The sequence below is a fragment of the Callospermophilus lateralis genome, chromosome 7 (assembly GCF_048772815.1).
Source record: "Callospermophilus lateralis isolate mCalLat2 chromosome 7, mCalLat2.hap1, whole genome shotgun sequence".
Classification (NCBI taxonomy): Eukaryota; Metazoa; Chordata; class Mammalia; order Rodentia; family Sciuridae; genus Callospermophilus; species Callospermophilus lateralis.
In genome coordinates this window covers 25,032,074-25,048,174 of record NC_135311.1, presented here as the reverse complement: position 1 = coordinate 25,048,174, position 16,101 = coordinate 25,032,074, and the positions used below count along the sequence as shown (strand labels likewise).

The following is a 16,101-nucleotide window of genomic DNA, read 5'->3' as shown; positions in this document are numbered from 1 at the left end:
TTTTTGCCTCAGCACCCAGAATAGCTGGGATAACAGGCATGTGTTACTGTGCTGGGCGCCTTCTCAGGTTTTTAATTTACAAGTCAGAAAACCCATGGCCTTACCAACTCTGCCCGTGGCTTTGGGTAACTTCTTAACCACTCTGAGCTTGTTTCCTTATTGGCAGTAACTCAATGTCACAGTCATTGAGGGACCAATCAAGGCAACAGGTACAAATGCTCTTTGGAAAGTATTTATTATTAAAATTTTATTCATAACTTTGGAGAGTAGGCATAAGATAGTGAGATAGCATCTGCTTCGGGATCAATAAAAATATTTCCTCACAGCCTTCATTTTGTTGACTGATAAATACTGTCTACCTGTCCTATTTGTTTTTCTGAAGGTGTATATGGAGACCACCACCCTCTGAAATCAAAGAAGAATATTTTCCTTAGGTACATGCGGGTGCTTGGAGTTCAGCATTCACTGAACCCCAAGCTACAACAGAAGCTGGAAAAGCCCAGACGAATAAACAGGGGCCCCTTCTTCGGGAAACTCTAGACCCTCCGCAGAGAGCGACTGCCTCCACTAGCAGGACAGCACGCGCAGCAGACCAACAGCAGGGGGCAGTAGAGGCCCAGCTCGGCCGGTGGAGGACCTGGCTGAAGCTAGGATGGAGGCTCTCGCGTCCTTTCGCATCTGCGGCTTGGAAGGCGGCCTTTCTGTCATTCCCCTTTCTTGGGGTCTAGGGAAGAAGAAAAACAAAAACAACCAAAAAAAAAAAAAAAAAAAAAAAACACCGGGCGCGGTACTGCAGGCCTGTAATCCCAGCGACTCGGGAGACGGGAGGATCTCAAATTATCGAGGCCAGTCTCAGTAATTTAGGGAGACCCTGTCTCAAAATAAAAGTAATAATTAAAAAAAAAAGAAGGGCTGAGGATGTATTTCAGCGGCAAAGTATTGACAGGGTTCAATACCCAGTCCCAAAAAAAGAAAAGAAGGAGGAGAAGAAGAAAGATTCTTTCATACTACTACGGTAGATAAATCCGGAGTGAGGACTCCGGACTCCGGCGGTGGCTTTGCCCCACGGTTTCTCTTAAAGAACCACTGCGCCCTCCAGCGGAGGAACGGCAGCGGAACCGCGGAGGGGCACTGCAGTCTGGGGCACCTTAACACCCTTCTCCTGAAGGAGCGGGGCGGTCCCGGGTCTCGCCCCCGACGTAACTTCATCCTTGTGCACAGATTGGCTGGGCCCTGTGCGTGAAGACGTTGCGTCGCGGGGCGGGGCGGGCAAGCGGTGTCCGTGGGGCCTCAGCAGCCTGTCTTCAGCCGCTGCCCCTGCTGTCCTTCCGCTTCTGTCTGTCGCCTGCTTTTAGAGGATACAGGCGACAGCCGGGGCTTTCAGGTGGTCGCGCAGCGGCCAAAAGCCTACGCGGAGCCGCTTTGTCAGCCAGGCGGGTTTTCTCGGCCGGGTCCCGGTCGGGGGGAAAATGGCGCCGGCGCCCCTAGGCGTCCTGGAGGAGCAGCTCCCGGGGTGTCGGTCCGGACCCCTTTCCCGGCTCCTCTTCCTCGCCCAGGCAGTCCTCCTGCTGCCCGTCGCCTGGGCAGGCCTCTGCCCCGCACCCTGCTCCTGCCGCATTCCGTTGCTGGACTGCAGTCGCAGAAAGCTGCCCGCTTCGAGCTGGAGGGCGCTGTCGGGCCGGCTGCCCCCCGACGTCGCCACCCTGTGAGTAGAGTGGCCAAGCCGAGGGACCGAGAGAAGCGAGCTCCCCTCCGCCGCGGACTGGAGGGCGTGGTCGCCTACCTGAGTTGTGAAAGAAACTGCTATTCTGTGGTTGTGAACTTGGTTTTGGGTGGTGGGAGTCCAAAAGCGCTGGTATTGAGGGTTTGGGGAGACTTGAATGAAGACTGAGGTTGAGATTCTTGGGGCTAGGGAGTCTGATTTCCTGGCTAGGGAGGAGGTGGGCTGGGGTGTTTAATGTTAAGTACTCGAGGGTTCTGGGCACTACCAGGGACATGGAATGGCTGGGGGGGTGGGCTGAGCGCGGATCCCTCGTGGGCTGCATCATTTGTTGTGTACCTCAGCTTGAGTGGTCTGCCGCAGGCACGTGATTGTATACAGGATCACCTGAGATAAATGAATTGTCTTCTGTCCCTAGTTCTCATATATTGTTTCCTTTCGTGTTGCAGTTTTGATATTTGACAGGGTTGAAAACTTCATCATGTATCAGGAGATCCAGGATTTACCCAGAATATCTTCATAAGTAGCATTCTTGAGCTGATTTAGGATTCACTGTAAAGAAGGGAAAGAGTATATTTCCCCCCCCCCCAAATAATGTGATGCTTTGTTTTCATTGCTTTTACTTGTGGTGTACAACTCAGAAATGAGGCTTCTTTGTTTATATATGAAAAACAAGTACAATGGTTGAATGAATAATTCTGGAGTCTCCACTGCTGCATTTTAATTCTGACAGGCCTATATTACACAGTGGTGCTTAGAAAGGTGTATTAGCCTGGAGTCAGCATAGTGGCATTGGGAACAAAAGTTAGGTATTAAATAACTGTAATTATGAGGTTTCTTAACCACCAACATACAGTTATTTCCGTGTCACATACTGAGCAACACAATTATTAATTGACAGGCTTCTAATAGAGTTACTTAAAAAGGAAAAAAAAAGTCATCATTAAAAAAAAATTTTGGGCATGCAATTAAAATATGGGGGCTTTTGGATTTTCATTGGAAATAGAATACAAATAGAAGGTCTGTTGCAGAGGTTAAGAAGTATTTATATATTTACAAGTTGATTAGCATAGATAGGAAAGAAACTTAATTCATTTATTGAGAAAATGTATCCAGTGTAAACAGAATTGCAATATAATAGTATGGTTTCTTTCCCTTTTTTTTTTTTTTTTTTTTTAAATATCAGTGATTGAGCCCAGAAGTGCTTAACCACTTCCTCAGAACCTTTATTTTTTATTTTGAGACAGGGTCTCTCTAAGTTGCTTAGGGGCTTGCTAAATTGCCTAGGCTGGCTTTGAACTTTTGATCCTCCTGCCTCAGCCTCCCTAGCCACTGGGATTACAGGCATGCACCACCACACCATCAATATGATTTCTTTTGTTTTATTATAGTAACACCTGTAGTTAATTCTGGTTGTATTGATTTAAATTAAGGCACTCATGTGTATGGTAGTCTGATTTAAACCTAGTACAGCATCTTTGTTATGTAGCAAGTACTTTTTTCTAAGAAATTCTTTGAACAGCTATCTGATTATGACAGAATAAATCTAGCGTAAGTTTAAAAACAACATGCCTTCATGTAGTTGTAATTGAATAAATGTGGCTTACTTTCTATGTTTCTACACTGGTAGTTAAACAATAATTAAAAATAATTTTATGTAAGATTATTTTATGTCAGAGTTTTATTTTTGTTTAATCAAGACAAATTGCCTAAAGCCAAGTGGCATTCAGAAATTTTAAATGTCCTATAATGAAATTGACATTTTCAGTTGAAGTGAAATGCTTTGGAGAGCAATTCTGTTACAGAGATATAATTGGATGGAAGTCTTACATTAGCTAAAGCACTCTTAGAATATTAAAAGACGTGATTGTGCTATTTTATTTTTTTTTTTTAGACTGGTGATTGAACCCAAGGGTACTTTACCACTGAGCTACATCCCTAACCCTTTTTCTTTCTTTCTTTCTTTTTTTTTTTTAATGTTGAGACAGGGTCTTGCTAAGTTGCTTAGGGCCATGCTAAGTTGCTGAGGCTGATCTTGAACTTGCTACCCTCCTGTCGAGTCCTCCTGAGTTGCTGGGATTACAGCCCTACAGCAACACACCTGGCTGTCTGATTGTGTCATATAATTAATTAATTAATTAATTTTCCCCAGTGGTATATGGACAAAGTACCTTTATTTACTTTTATGTGGTGCTGAGGATTGAACCCAGTGCCTCACACATGCTAGGCAAGTTCTCCTCCACTGAGGCACAATCCCAGTCCCTTATTGTGTTATTTTAAATTGAGAAATGAAACATTCTTTAGCAATTGCCATTAGCTTTAAAATAACCAAATACACTTAGGTTTCTTCATGCAAATTAGAATTTTAAGACATATGCAATGGGCTGTGGATATAGCTCAGTGGTAGAGCACTTCTCTAGCATATGCAAGGCCCTGAGTTTCATCTCTAGCACTCTAAAATAAATAAATAAAATTTATGCGATGTTCTAAATATATTAGTGATCAAACGCAAATGCCTAGAATGGTTGTGTTTGTTAATTCTGCTTTTTGTTTTTATGATTTGAGATGCTGAAGTTCTAATCCAAGGCCTTATGTGTACTAGGCAAAGTGTTCTACCATGGAGTTTACACCTGGATTCAATATTGTTTTTTTTTAAATCTATATCAATACTATCTTGTTTTTCTGTATGAGAAACTGTGAAATATTATTTCGTTATTCATAACTTGACTGGATTCTCTAGGTGGTTGTAGAGCTCCGTAGCATATTGTTCTGATTGCATATATGAACACGCAAACATTGTAGGACCAATAGTCAACTTCTTGTTTTGCCAAATAAGGGTGTTAGAACCCCTCTCTTGTAGTTGTTTGTTGTCATGGTCATTTCACAATAGTGCCAAGAAGTTAACACACATTTACTTAATAGAATTAAAGACCATTCTATTGAATTAAATTAGCTTTTTTTTGTTACTGGGGATTGAACCCAGGGGCACTTAACCACTGAGCCACATCCCCAGCCCCCCCCCCCTTTTAAAAAATATTTATTTAGTTGTAGATGAACACAATGACTTTATTTTATTTATTTTTATGTGGTGCTGAGGATTGAACCCAGTGCCTCACAAGTGCTAGGCGAGCACTCTACCACTGAGTCACAACCCCAGCCCCCCCATAGCCCTTTTTGTATTTATTTAGAGACAGGGTTTCACTGAGTTGCTTAGGGCTTTGCTAAGTTTCGGAGGCTGGTTTTTAATTCAGTCCTCCTGCCTCAGCCTCCCCAGCCACTGGGATTACAGGTATGCTGGGATTACAGGTGTGTGCTACCAGGTCTGGCCAAATTTGGCCTTTTGAAAATTTGTAATTTTGTCTTTACTGTTTTTATTTCACTATAGACTGCTGAAAACTTCATCATAAATTAGTGTTTGGGAACCACTGCAATGCTAAATCAATCTTATTGAATTATTTATGTATTTAGTTACCTATAGTTTTTAAATCTCTTCTGCTCTTATTATAATGACTGCTTAAAAGTTATTTGCATTTGTTCCTTTAGTTGTGAACAGATTAGTTCTTTAGCATACATAGGACATTAACTTCCATTGAAGAACTCTGGGTAAGTCTTTTATGTGTGTATATATGTGAGAGAGAGTGAGAGATACTGAGGATTGGACCCAGGGGTGCTCTGCCTCTGAGATACATCCTGAAGCTTTTTATTTTACTTTTGAGACAAGTTCTTGCTAAGTTGCCCATAATAATGAACTTTGATCCTCCTGCCTCAGCCTTCTGAGTAGCTGGGATTATAGGTGTTTGCCACTGTGCCCAGCTCATCCCTAGGACTTTTAATTTTTTTTTTTTTTTTTTTTTTTTTTTTTTTGAGATAGGGTCTCACTGAGTTATCAAGGTTGGTCTACCACTTACGGTCCTCCTACCTCAGGCTCTTGAATAGCTAGGATTATAGGTGGAACCACTGCACCTAGCTATATATTTTACTTTTTAAAGATCTTCTAGCCTAATGAAAAACTGGCATTTAACCAATGGAGAAAAGATCACATCATATTCAGACCTTTTAAAAAGTGCTTTGAGTACATTCTTATGTCATATTTTTTATGCCAAAGTAAATGACACAACTCATTTATTCTGTATTTTTCCAGTCATGAAAGATGTTGGGATGCTCAGTTGATGCAAATAAAAGCAATTTAAGTTATTACAACCCACCCAAATGATTAATTTCATGTGTGAGACCAAACCAGAAGAATGCAGTAGTTAGTGTAAGTTTTATCTTGTAAACCAATTTTTTTTTTTTCTTTTAAGGGCGCGTTGTGTTCTTTACCTCTGCTTTTATTGCTCTTCCCCAGCCTTTCTAAAAAAATGAGACTGTAATTGTAACAATTGCCAGAATAACTAGTGGTGAGTTTAAATTTAAACTGAGCAATCATAGTGAACTGTGGTGAATCTAGATTTGTAACTAAATGCTTCTTAATTTGGGGTTTCTCTTACACATTTTGGTTTTATTTATGTTTCAGATTTATTATGATGATTTGCTTATATAATAAAAATTTTGGCAGGATGCAGAAGAAAGAGCATACCATAAATGTTGCTTGCTTGGGGAGATATTGGACGTGGTGCCAGGTTAGACTATGGGTATTAAGGAGTGATAGATTACTTTAATAATGAGAAACCCAGCTGATGCTTGGCTTTGTAACTATACCTTCTCCACCAGCGTTGTAAATGATAAGATGATTTGTTTTAATATCCATCCACTTGTAAAAATCTGTATAACTTAATTATTAAATAGTGATACAAAGGTGTGATACTCAGAAAATGCTCACTAATGATAATGGCTTTCCATTTTCATTTCCATGTCATAGCTTTCTGTCTGTTTTTGTATAAAAGCAACTATATTAGTTCCACTTTTTTTTTCTTTTCCTTTTTGGTATGGAGATTGAGCTCGGGGGGGCACTCAACCATGGAGCCACATCCCCAGCCCTATTTTGTATTTTATTTAGAGACAGGGTCTTATTGAGTTGCTTAGCGCCTCAGCAACAGAGAGGCTGTCTTTAAACTCTAGATTCTCCTGCCTCAGCCTCAAGAGCCACTGGGATTATAGGCCTGCACCACTGCACCTGGCATTCTGCTGTTTTTGAACTGTTATTCTAAATGGGAAGGGAAAACAGATACTAAAAACATGGATTGGGGTAATATGCTATGGCTCACTATAGATTTAGTTCTGTTAACTTGAAATTTGAGGGCCAGACACTGGGTTTGAAAGTGGAATTTACTATTTCATAAATCAGTCTGAAAACTGTCTGGAGTGTTTGTATTTTCTACTTTTTTCTGAGATATATATTACAGATAGGAAAATAAGAGATCATATAGTTATTGAGTTTTTCTTTGTGATAATTTGGTTAATTTATGGCATCATTCTGAAAGCGTTCTGTAGGAAGATTATTTTTTCCTTTTAATTGTAAGACTGTGATTGAACCCAGGGACTGATGCATGCTAGACAAGCACTCTGCCACTGAGCCACATCCCTACCCCATAGGAAGAATTCTAATCTTAGAAAAGTAACAATTAAAATTTGCCCAGTTCAATGGTGTATTCATGTCTGCCTATAATCCCAGGGACTGGGGAGGCTGATACAGGAAAATTGCAAATTTGATGCCAGCCTCAGCACCTTAGCCAGCCTCTCAGCAACTTGGCAAGATGCTGTCTCTAAAATTAAAAAAAAAAAAAAAAAAAAATTATAAAGGGCTGGAATGTAGCTCAGTGGTAGAGTGTTCCTGGGTTTAATCCCTAGTACCACCACCAACAAAAATATCCTATTTTGCTGGCACATTCTGAGAAGGTAGATTAAAAAAAATAAAATAAAACATGGCCCTTTATTCAGTATTTATAATTCTTTCTTTAAAGTTTTTTAGATTTTTAAATTTTTGGTACTGGGGATTGAACCCAGGACCTTGTGCATGCAAGCACTTAAAGTTTGTTTTTAAATAAAGTAATACTGAAGCTGGGGCTGTAGCTCAGTGGCAGAGCACTTGCCTAGCATGCATGTTGGCACTGGGTTCAATCCTCAGTACCACATAAAAATAAACAAATAAAGTCATTGTGTCCATCTACAACTACAAAAAATTAAAAATAAAGTAATACTGTCCAGCCAGGCATGGTGCTGCATACCTGTAATCCCAGCTACTGGGAAGGTTGAGGCAGGAGGATCATGTGTTAGAGTCCAGCCTAGGCAATTTAGGGAGACTCTGACTCAAAAAATAAAAGGAATGGCTAGGTGCACAGTGGTACATGCCTGTAATCCCAGTGGCTTGGGAGGCTGAGGCAGGAAGATTGCAAATTCATAGGCAGCCTCAGCAATTTAGCAAGACCCTGTGGTTAAGTTCTTTAAAAAAAAAAAAAAAAAAAAAACATGAGCACTTTGTATAAATATGTTGTTTTTTTTTTTAAACTGGCTGCAGAGATTTGTAAATGGAATTTTTGTAAGTAATTTAACTGATCTTCTATCCTTATTCTGTATGCTAGGCATTTTTACTATAACGTGTCTTGGTATAGATCTGTGTAATTTTGTGCATTTGGTGTCCTTTAGGCCTCTTGTATTTGGTTTTCCAATTCATTCTTCATGCTTGGGAAATTTTCTGATATTATTTCATTGAAGAGATTAAGCATTCTTTTGGTTTATCTCTGAACCTTCCTCTAACCCAATAAATCTTAAATTTGGTCTTTTGATGGTATTCCATAATTCTTGAAAGTTCTGTTCCTGGTTTCTTACCATCTTCACTGTGAGGTCAACTTTATTTTCAAGATTGTATATTTTGTCTTCATTTTCTGAGGTTCTGTCTTCCAAGTGATCTAGTCTGTTGGTGATGGTATCTATTGAGTTTTTTAATTGGCTTATTGTTTCTTTGATTTCGAGGATTTCTGTTTTGTTTTTTCCAGAATCTTTATCTCTTCCTTGAAGTAATCTCTTGCAACCTGTATTTGCTCTCTTATCTCTTTGTTGGTGTGATCCATTTTTGCCTGTATCTGCTCACTTAGGTCATTCTTTAATTCCCAAATAATTTTAGTTATATATATATTCTAAACTCCTTCTCTGACATTTCACCTACTGCGCTATCTATGGATTCTATTGTTGTTGTATCTTGGTTTGTTTGGGGCATTTTCCTCCCTTGTGTTTTCATGATGTCTATGTGTCTTCCTCTCTCATAGTATAGATCTGAGGTATTGCAGCTCTTGCCTTATTATCTTATAATGTGCCTACAGGTAATACCTCACTTTTAAGGGAGAGATCGATATTATAGCACTCAATGTACCCAACGTGCAGCCATATATCAGTCAACTTCTATTTTTACATTTACAGTTTTGCCACTATAAACAGAAATGATGGGTTTGGTTATCTTCAACTATATGATCAGTAGATTTTCAGCTATATGATCAATGGTTTACAGTTTCTGATGGTGGAAGCAGGGACTTGGGGGTTGGCTGAGATGTTTATGAGGTAGGATTTAAGAATATGGAGGTGTTAGATTAGAAGACTAGTAAGGGGGTAATCATAGAAAGTTGGCTGTTAGTAGGAGAAATAAGAAATAGGCAACCCTATGCAAGACTCCCTGTTACCTCAGCAACAGGATAACTGTTAGCACCCCTAGTAGAGAAAGCTCTGGTGCAGCCAGACCACAGGGACCTTGGTGACGTCTTACCAGGACCTTATTGTTGTCTCTCTCTCTCTTTTTTTTTTTAATTTTTTTTTTTTTTTTTTAGTTGTAAAATGGACACCGTACCTTTATCTTGTTTATTTTTATGTGGTGTTGAGGATCTAACCCGGTACCTCTTACATGCGAGGCAAGCGTTCGACTGCTGAACCACAATCCCAGCCCTGTTGTCTCTTGATAGAAGCAGCCATATCCCAGTTTTGTGGCAGTGGCAGTTTCCAGCCTGAATGTTTCCTGGGGTTGGGCTGTGGAGCCATGCTTTGGTGACTAAGGAACCCCAGTGCGGGGTGGCTCTACCTTAACTGATCTTGAAAAGTATAGGTTTCCCTTATGGTTTTGCCAGTACTATAAATTCTTGGTAGACATCTTTTCATAATTATGTGGGTATATATGTAGATTCTTAGTAAGTGGTATCACTGGGTAGTTCTGAATCATTAAATCTTGTGGTACAGGTATATACTTGAGTAAATTGCCCAAATCTTTGGTGGGCTTATTATTGGCATCTTTATGATGAATCCAGAGTCAATACTTGGATTAGGACTTTAATAAGTTAGTATAGGAGAATAGATGAAATTAATTAAGGTCTTACCTTGGCAAGTAGATTTTACCTACATTTCCAATAGATGAATACTCAGAAAAAAAGATATTGCTGGGTCATGTGACCTGTGTACTAAGCCTTCTATTTATAATCTCTTAACTTTTAGAGAAATCTGATAAAGTTGGTATTAATATTCTTATTTTAAAAATATATTTATTTATTTATTTTTATGTGGTGTTGGGGATTGAACCCAGGACCTCACCTGTGCTAGGCATGTGCTCTACGGCTGAACCACAATCCCAGCCCTTGATATTCTTATTTTTCTGTGTAAAAGAAGTTCAGAGATGCTGAAGTTCAGGACTTGTTGAAGGTCCCAGAACTAGATGTGCAAAGACTGTTCTTAAATGATTATGTAGAGATCCTGGAGACATAGTTCAGTTTTAGAGCGCTTGCCTAATATGTGTGATGTCCTGAGTTCAATCCTTAGTACCTTAGAAAAGAAGGTTTGTGTAGAATTTTTTCTTTTTTTTTCTTTTTTTTTTCTTTTGGCACTAGGGATTGAATTCAGGGGCATTTGGCCACTGAGCTGCATCCCCAGCCCTATTTTGTATTTTATTTAGAGACGGGGGTCTTTTTGAGTTGCTTAGCACTTCACCATTGCTGAGGTTTGCTTTGAACTCGAGATCCTCCTGCCTCAGCCTTCCGAGCTGCTGGGATTATAGGTGTGTGCCACTGCACCTGGCTAGAGTTTCTTATTTTGTTGTTGATGTGTTGGTGAATTCACCCCGTGAAACAGTATTTTTAATCATTTAATGATTTTTAATAGTTAACCCAAGGACAGATAATGGAAAAATTAAAACGTGTCCCTTTAATTAAAAAAAAATTCTCAAATATTCTAACGTCTATCTTCATTTTTTTGGATTTATATAAACGTATTATAATGGGCTGGAGGTATAGCTCAGTTGGTAGAGTGCTTGCTTTGCAAACACAAGGCCCAGGGTTCAATCTCCAGTAACACACACACACACACACACACACACACACAGAGTATTGTAAAATGTATTGCAAATAATACAAATGAAAGATAGGATGTTTAATTCGGAATACTGTTATGCCTCATGCACTCTTCAAATCTTATTTATCCTGAAGATATTTACCCAGTGTCTCCAGTTATCTCTAGTTGAACCACATAGTGAAAATGCTTCTAGGAAACTCTCAATCAGATCTCATTTACTTCTAATTCAGACATTGCTCACAGGCATTGGGGTTTTCTAGCCTGACGATTAGAAGCAACAAATTAAAAACAAAGATAAAGAGCCACTATACAGAAAGGCTGACAGTTTCAAGAAGTGACAGCTTTTAGTGGAAAGTTGTTATATTAAAAATGGTAAAGGGAAAGCAAACCTATAAAAGCAGGCAAAATTTTAAGAATTATTAGAAATTCTTGTGTTTAGTTCATCATACCCCATGAATATTCGGATCATCCGTTTTATAAATCACAGCATGGTAGTTGATTATGTAGTAAACAGAATTAGTAGTAGTTTTTTTTTTTGTGTGTGTGTGTGTCCTCATTGAATTCAGGGATTTTTTTTTTTTTTAATATCAATGAGCCACATCTCCAGCTCTTTTTATTTTTTTATACTACGTTAAGGACGCCTCTGGCTCCACATGGTATTAAGAATTTTAATAATTCATCATTTATTGCAGCTGCATCCTTATAGATTAACATGAGTGGGAGCTAAGTTTACAACACTGAGACACATATCCATAAATTGTCATTAGTGATGTTAGAAAATAAAGTTTTTTGACTTAATTCTTACATACATTTTTTGGATATTTCAAGGAGAAATAGTGAAAGTTATTTGTTTCAGGATTCTCACTTTAAAAACAATAGCTGGACATAGTGGTGTATGCCTGTAATTCCAGTGATTTGGGAGACTGAGGCAAGATTGCAAGTTCCAGGCCAGCCTCAGCAATTTGGTGAGGTCCTAAACAACTTAGTGAGACCCTGTCTCAAAATAGAAATAGAAAGGACTGTGAATGTGGCTCAGTGATAAAGTGCCCCTGGGTTTAATCCCTAGTACCAAAACCAAACCAAAACAAAACCTAACAAAAAACAATAAAAGACAAACTGTCATTAGCATATGCAAACTAAATGGAATTAATGCTTACACTTAGAGAAGAATGCCAGGAATCTCCAATCAAAAAGAAATATACAAATTCTGATCTATGAGTTTTATATCTGATATTTATAGTCTGATATTTGAAGTCTTCAAATTTCAGTTTCTTCACCCTTTTTGAAGTGCTTATTTTAAAAGATAGAAGCTGAGCATGGTGGCCCAAGCCTGTGCCCCTTGCCAAGACGGGAGGATCCCTTGAACCCTTAAACTCATGTCAAGACCAACCTAGGCAAAATGTGGAAACCCAGTCTCAAAAAAGGGTGATGGGCTGGGTGCAATGGCACACACCTCTAATCCCAGCAACTTGGGAAACTGAGGCAGGAGTTTCCTTCCACCTCAGGTTTGAGGCCAGCCTCAGCAATTTAGAGAGACCCTATCTCAAAATAAAAAATAAAAAGGACTGACTGGGGACTTAGCTCTGTGGTAAAGTACCCCTGGTATTTAAAAAAAGGAAATAGGAAAGACATTTATGGGAATAAGATTATGTCTGCTATGCATTACTGAAGTTAAGAAATAATCTTACAGACTTCTTTCATCTTAGTATACTTTTTGTGATGTTTTGGTGTATTGACAATATGATATATATAAATTTATTTTAGTGCCTTAAAGTACTAGTTATGTGGATTAAAAAAAACAATGCTTTTATACTCCTGTTAGCACATGTCATATGATTAAATTCCAGAGTGAAATTAGATATAAAAGTTAATCATTTCCAGTGAAGGGAAATAATGAAATTGATGTTGAATTTGTCTAGTTTTGGGATGATCCTATCTGTGAGAACTATAAATGTTGTTTTCAGAAAGAGAAAAAGACTGTAATATTGACAGTTTTTGTGGCATTCACAGGGCATAGCATATGGTCCAATAAATATTTATTGTAAGAATACCTGGGGCTGGGGATGTAGCTCAGTGGTAGAGTGCTTGCCTGGCATGCATGAGGCCCTGGATTTGATCCTAATAAGCACCAGCAAAAGAAAAAGAATACTTGATGATTAAATAAAGTCAAATAATTCTAGTTAGATAATCTGCTATTTTGATAACTTAAGCAAATATACTGGTATATACCAATTGATACGATTATGTTAGAAGTTCACTTTTAGTGTGTTTTTGTTTCTGTTTTAGTTTTTGGTACTGGTGATGAAACTCGGGGCCTTGTACTTGCTAGACAAGTTTTCACTAATACTGAGTACAAAGTTATTTATATCATATAAATTGGGCTTAATTTTTTATTGCTTTATGTTTTCTTTAAAAATGATTGCCTGGTAAATGATTCTGTCACTGATGAGTGACATTCATGGGAGAATTCTTAGGGGAAAGTATGATCAAAAGTTGTGCTGCCAGGAAGATTGAGATTTTTTAAGGCACTATGGAAATGCACTGTTGTGATTAAAATGAAAGCCCAAATTCTTAAGGGGAAAAGCTGCTAAATACAAGCAGTCATGGTATGTAGAATCTAGTAAACACCATGCTAATAACATCCAGATGTTATTATCTCTTCATTTGTTGTACCAGCCAATTTGGGGCAGAATATGGAAGATTTGCAACAGTTGAATTTCTGCCACAGTTGAAATGCCACAAAACAACAAAACTTTTCACTTGTATGGAATTGTTTGTTGTTTAGTAGCAAGTGTGTGTATATTGAAATATAAGATTTATTTATTTTTTGGTGCTGGGAGTTGAACCCGGAGCCTTGAATGTGCTAGTAAACACTTGCTGCATCACTGAGCTATACCTGCAATCCTGAATATGACACTTTTATGTGGCATGAATTCATATATGTGTGTGTGTGTGTGTGTGTGTGTGTGTGTGTGTGTATATCCTATCACACCGCTGTATTCATGAGTATCTTTGAGTTGCTACTTCATGACAGATATCTTGGAGTAAAAGAACTGTTGTGAAAAAGTGATGGTTTAACATAGCCTTAGTTATATCATGGTGTAAATTAAGCTCTTGAATGAAAGTACCTAGATTTTCCAGATGCTCAGGCATGAATTTAGCTCAGAATAAATTATTCTGCTGTGTTAGAGACATCGTTCAAACCTGCATGCATCTGCCAACTGCATGTGGTTGTCACAGTGAGACAAATTGATCTGTCATTTTCTCTAGTGTGTCCCTGTTGCTTGCCATATTGTAATCTATAGGCCATCTCTTGAGCAGCTTGTGTGCCCTGATTCCACTTCAACAGTCTTGTAAAGATGCCAGGGAACATCAAGTTGAATTTTTAAAAGCCAATTTAAATATTTAAACGTACAACTAACTTCAGTAAAATTTCTCCCATATCTAACAAACTGCTTGCTGGAGGTGAGATGGACTTTTGAATTTATGGTTCCCTACGTATTTGTTGTGACCTTATATTGACAAGTTATTGATCTCTCTGTGCCTCCTTTCTGTATTAGGAAAGTGAGGATTGTCAAAGTAATTGTTTTGTAAAGGAGCTGTTGTATGAATTTAGATAATTTTATATGTGTATATGTGTGCATATACATATATATTTAAATAAAGTGCATAGAAGACTGCCTGACACTATTTAATAAACATTAGCTGCCACTGTCATCATCCTACCATAATTTGAGTAATAATTGGGTAATTATTCTGAAGCTAGAGAGCTCTTTGTAGGAAGATTGCATCTCTCTGAAGGATGTGGTTAACTCCAATTTTAATACAGGAGCTCACCATATTGCCTTGTGAAATCTACCTTTCAATTTATTTACAGCTAATATTATATAACCACTGCAAGGGGATGAAGAAACTCACTAAGTAAAAGAAGCAAGGGACCAATAATGTGTAAATTCTGCCATTTGTAAAAATTTCTTGGTACATGTATAAAATATCTAAAAGGCTGAACAAGAAACAGTGTGCAGTATTTTCATTTGTTATTGGGAAGGGGAATTGGTTGGATGGAAATAAGGGTGGGAGACTTTTTTGTATTCTCTTTTATACTCCTTGGTTACTGAACCATGTAAATGTATTTCCTAATTACTAAAAGAAGAAAACAAAATTAAAAAGTAATATAGCTGTTTTGAAATTTAGATGAATTCTTATGGATAAACATTTCTTTTTGCCTGTATTCAAATTTAAGAGGACTTTTAAATTTTTTGGTTACATTTTTTTTTTTTTTCTGTTTGTGGTGCTGGGGATCAAACCTAGTATCTTCTGTATGCTAGGCAGGCTCTCTACCACTGAGTTATATTCCCAGTGCCCATTGGTTTTTTTTAAGTCTACTTTTCCAAAAAACTAAGAGTGATATTTTGTCGTCTTTCAGGGATTTGAGCCATAATCGGTTATCTGACTGGAACATCAGCTTGGAATCACAAACTTTACAGGAAGTGTAAGTTTTTTTTTTTTTATTTAATGTTAAATTCTTTGAAGGGATATAATAAAATTTGAATTTGGGATATTTAATCCAAATTAATATTTAATCCAAATTAATACTTCCAAAAAATTGAATGAAAAAAAATTTTTTTAATTAAAAGAAATTGTTAGAAAACCTAAACTATTGTATTTGACTTTGTTATTATCACACTCTCTGGGCATTGAGTTGGTGATTTCGAGTTGCAAATTGTATAGAAGTATTATTCTACTTCCCTGGGGCCCAAAGAAAGATTTTTCTCCTCTTCAGTGTAAATTTTATCTTTTTTCTTTTTGGCTAAGTGTTTAGCCAGTGAAACTGTGAAGTTTTTTTTTTTTTTTTCTTTTTTGTATTTATTTTTTAGTTGTAGTTGGACACAATACCTTTATTTTACTTATTTATTTTTATATGGTTCTAAGGATTGACCCTAGGGCCCTGCATATGCTATGCGAGTGGTCTACCGCTAAGCCACAACCCCAGCCCCTATTATGTGAAGTTTTATAATATCTCAATATATCATGTGAGATGGAAGCAGCAGGTAGAGGATTTTGGGTATTATTTGAGAATATAGTGGTTGATATCATTTGATTTTCCTTTTTTATTTATTTTT

At 37.9% G+C, this 16,101-nt stretch overlaps 1 protein-coding gene across 2 annotated transcripts in view; it reads left to right on the top strand.

The window, feature by feature from the left end:
- The first annotated feature begins 1,270 nt into the window (after positions 1–1,270).
- Positions 1,271–16,101, top strand: part of Lrig2 (leucine rich repeats and immunoglobulin like domains 2) — a 55,376-nt gene continuing 40,545 nt past the window's right edge. For both annotated transcript variants that reach the window (XM_076862948.1, XM_076862947.1), the window contains exons 1-2: positions 1,271–1,705; positions 15,405–15,470. In XM_076862948.1, the coding sequence (XP_076719063.1) occupies positions 1,470–1,705; positions 15,405–15,470 (302 nt within the window). In that variant the 5' untranslated portion in view covers positions 1,271–1,469. The remainder of the gene's footprint in view (positions 1,706–15,404; positions 15,471–16,101) is intronic.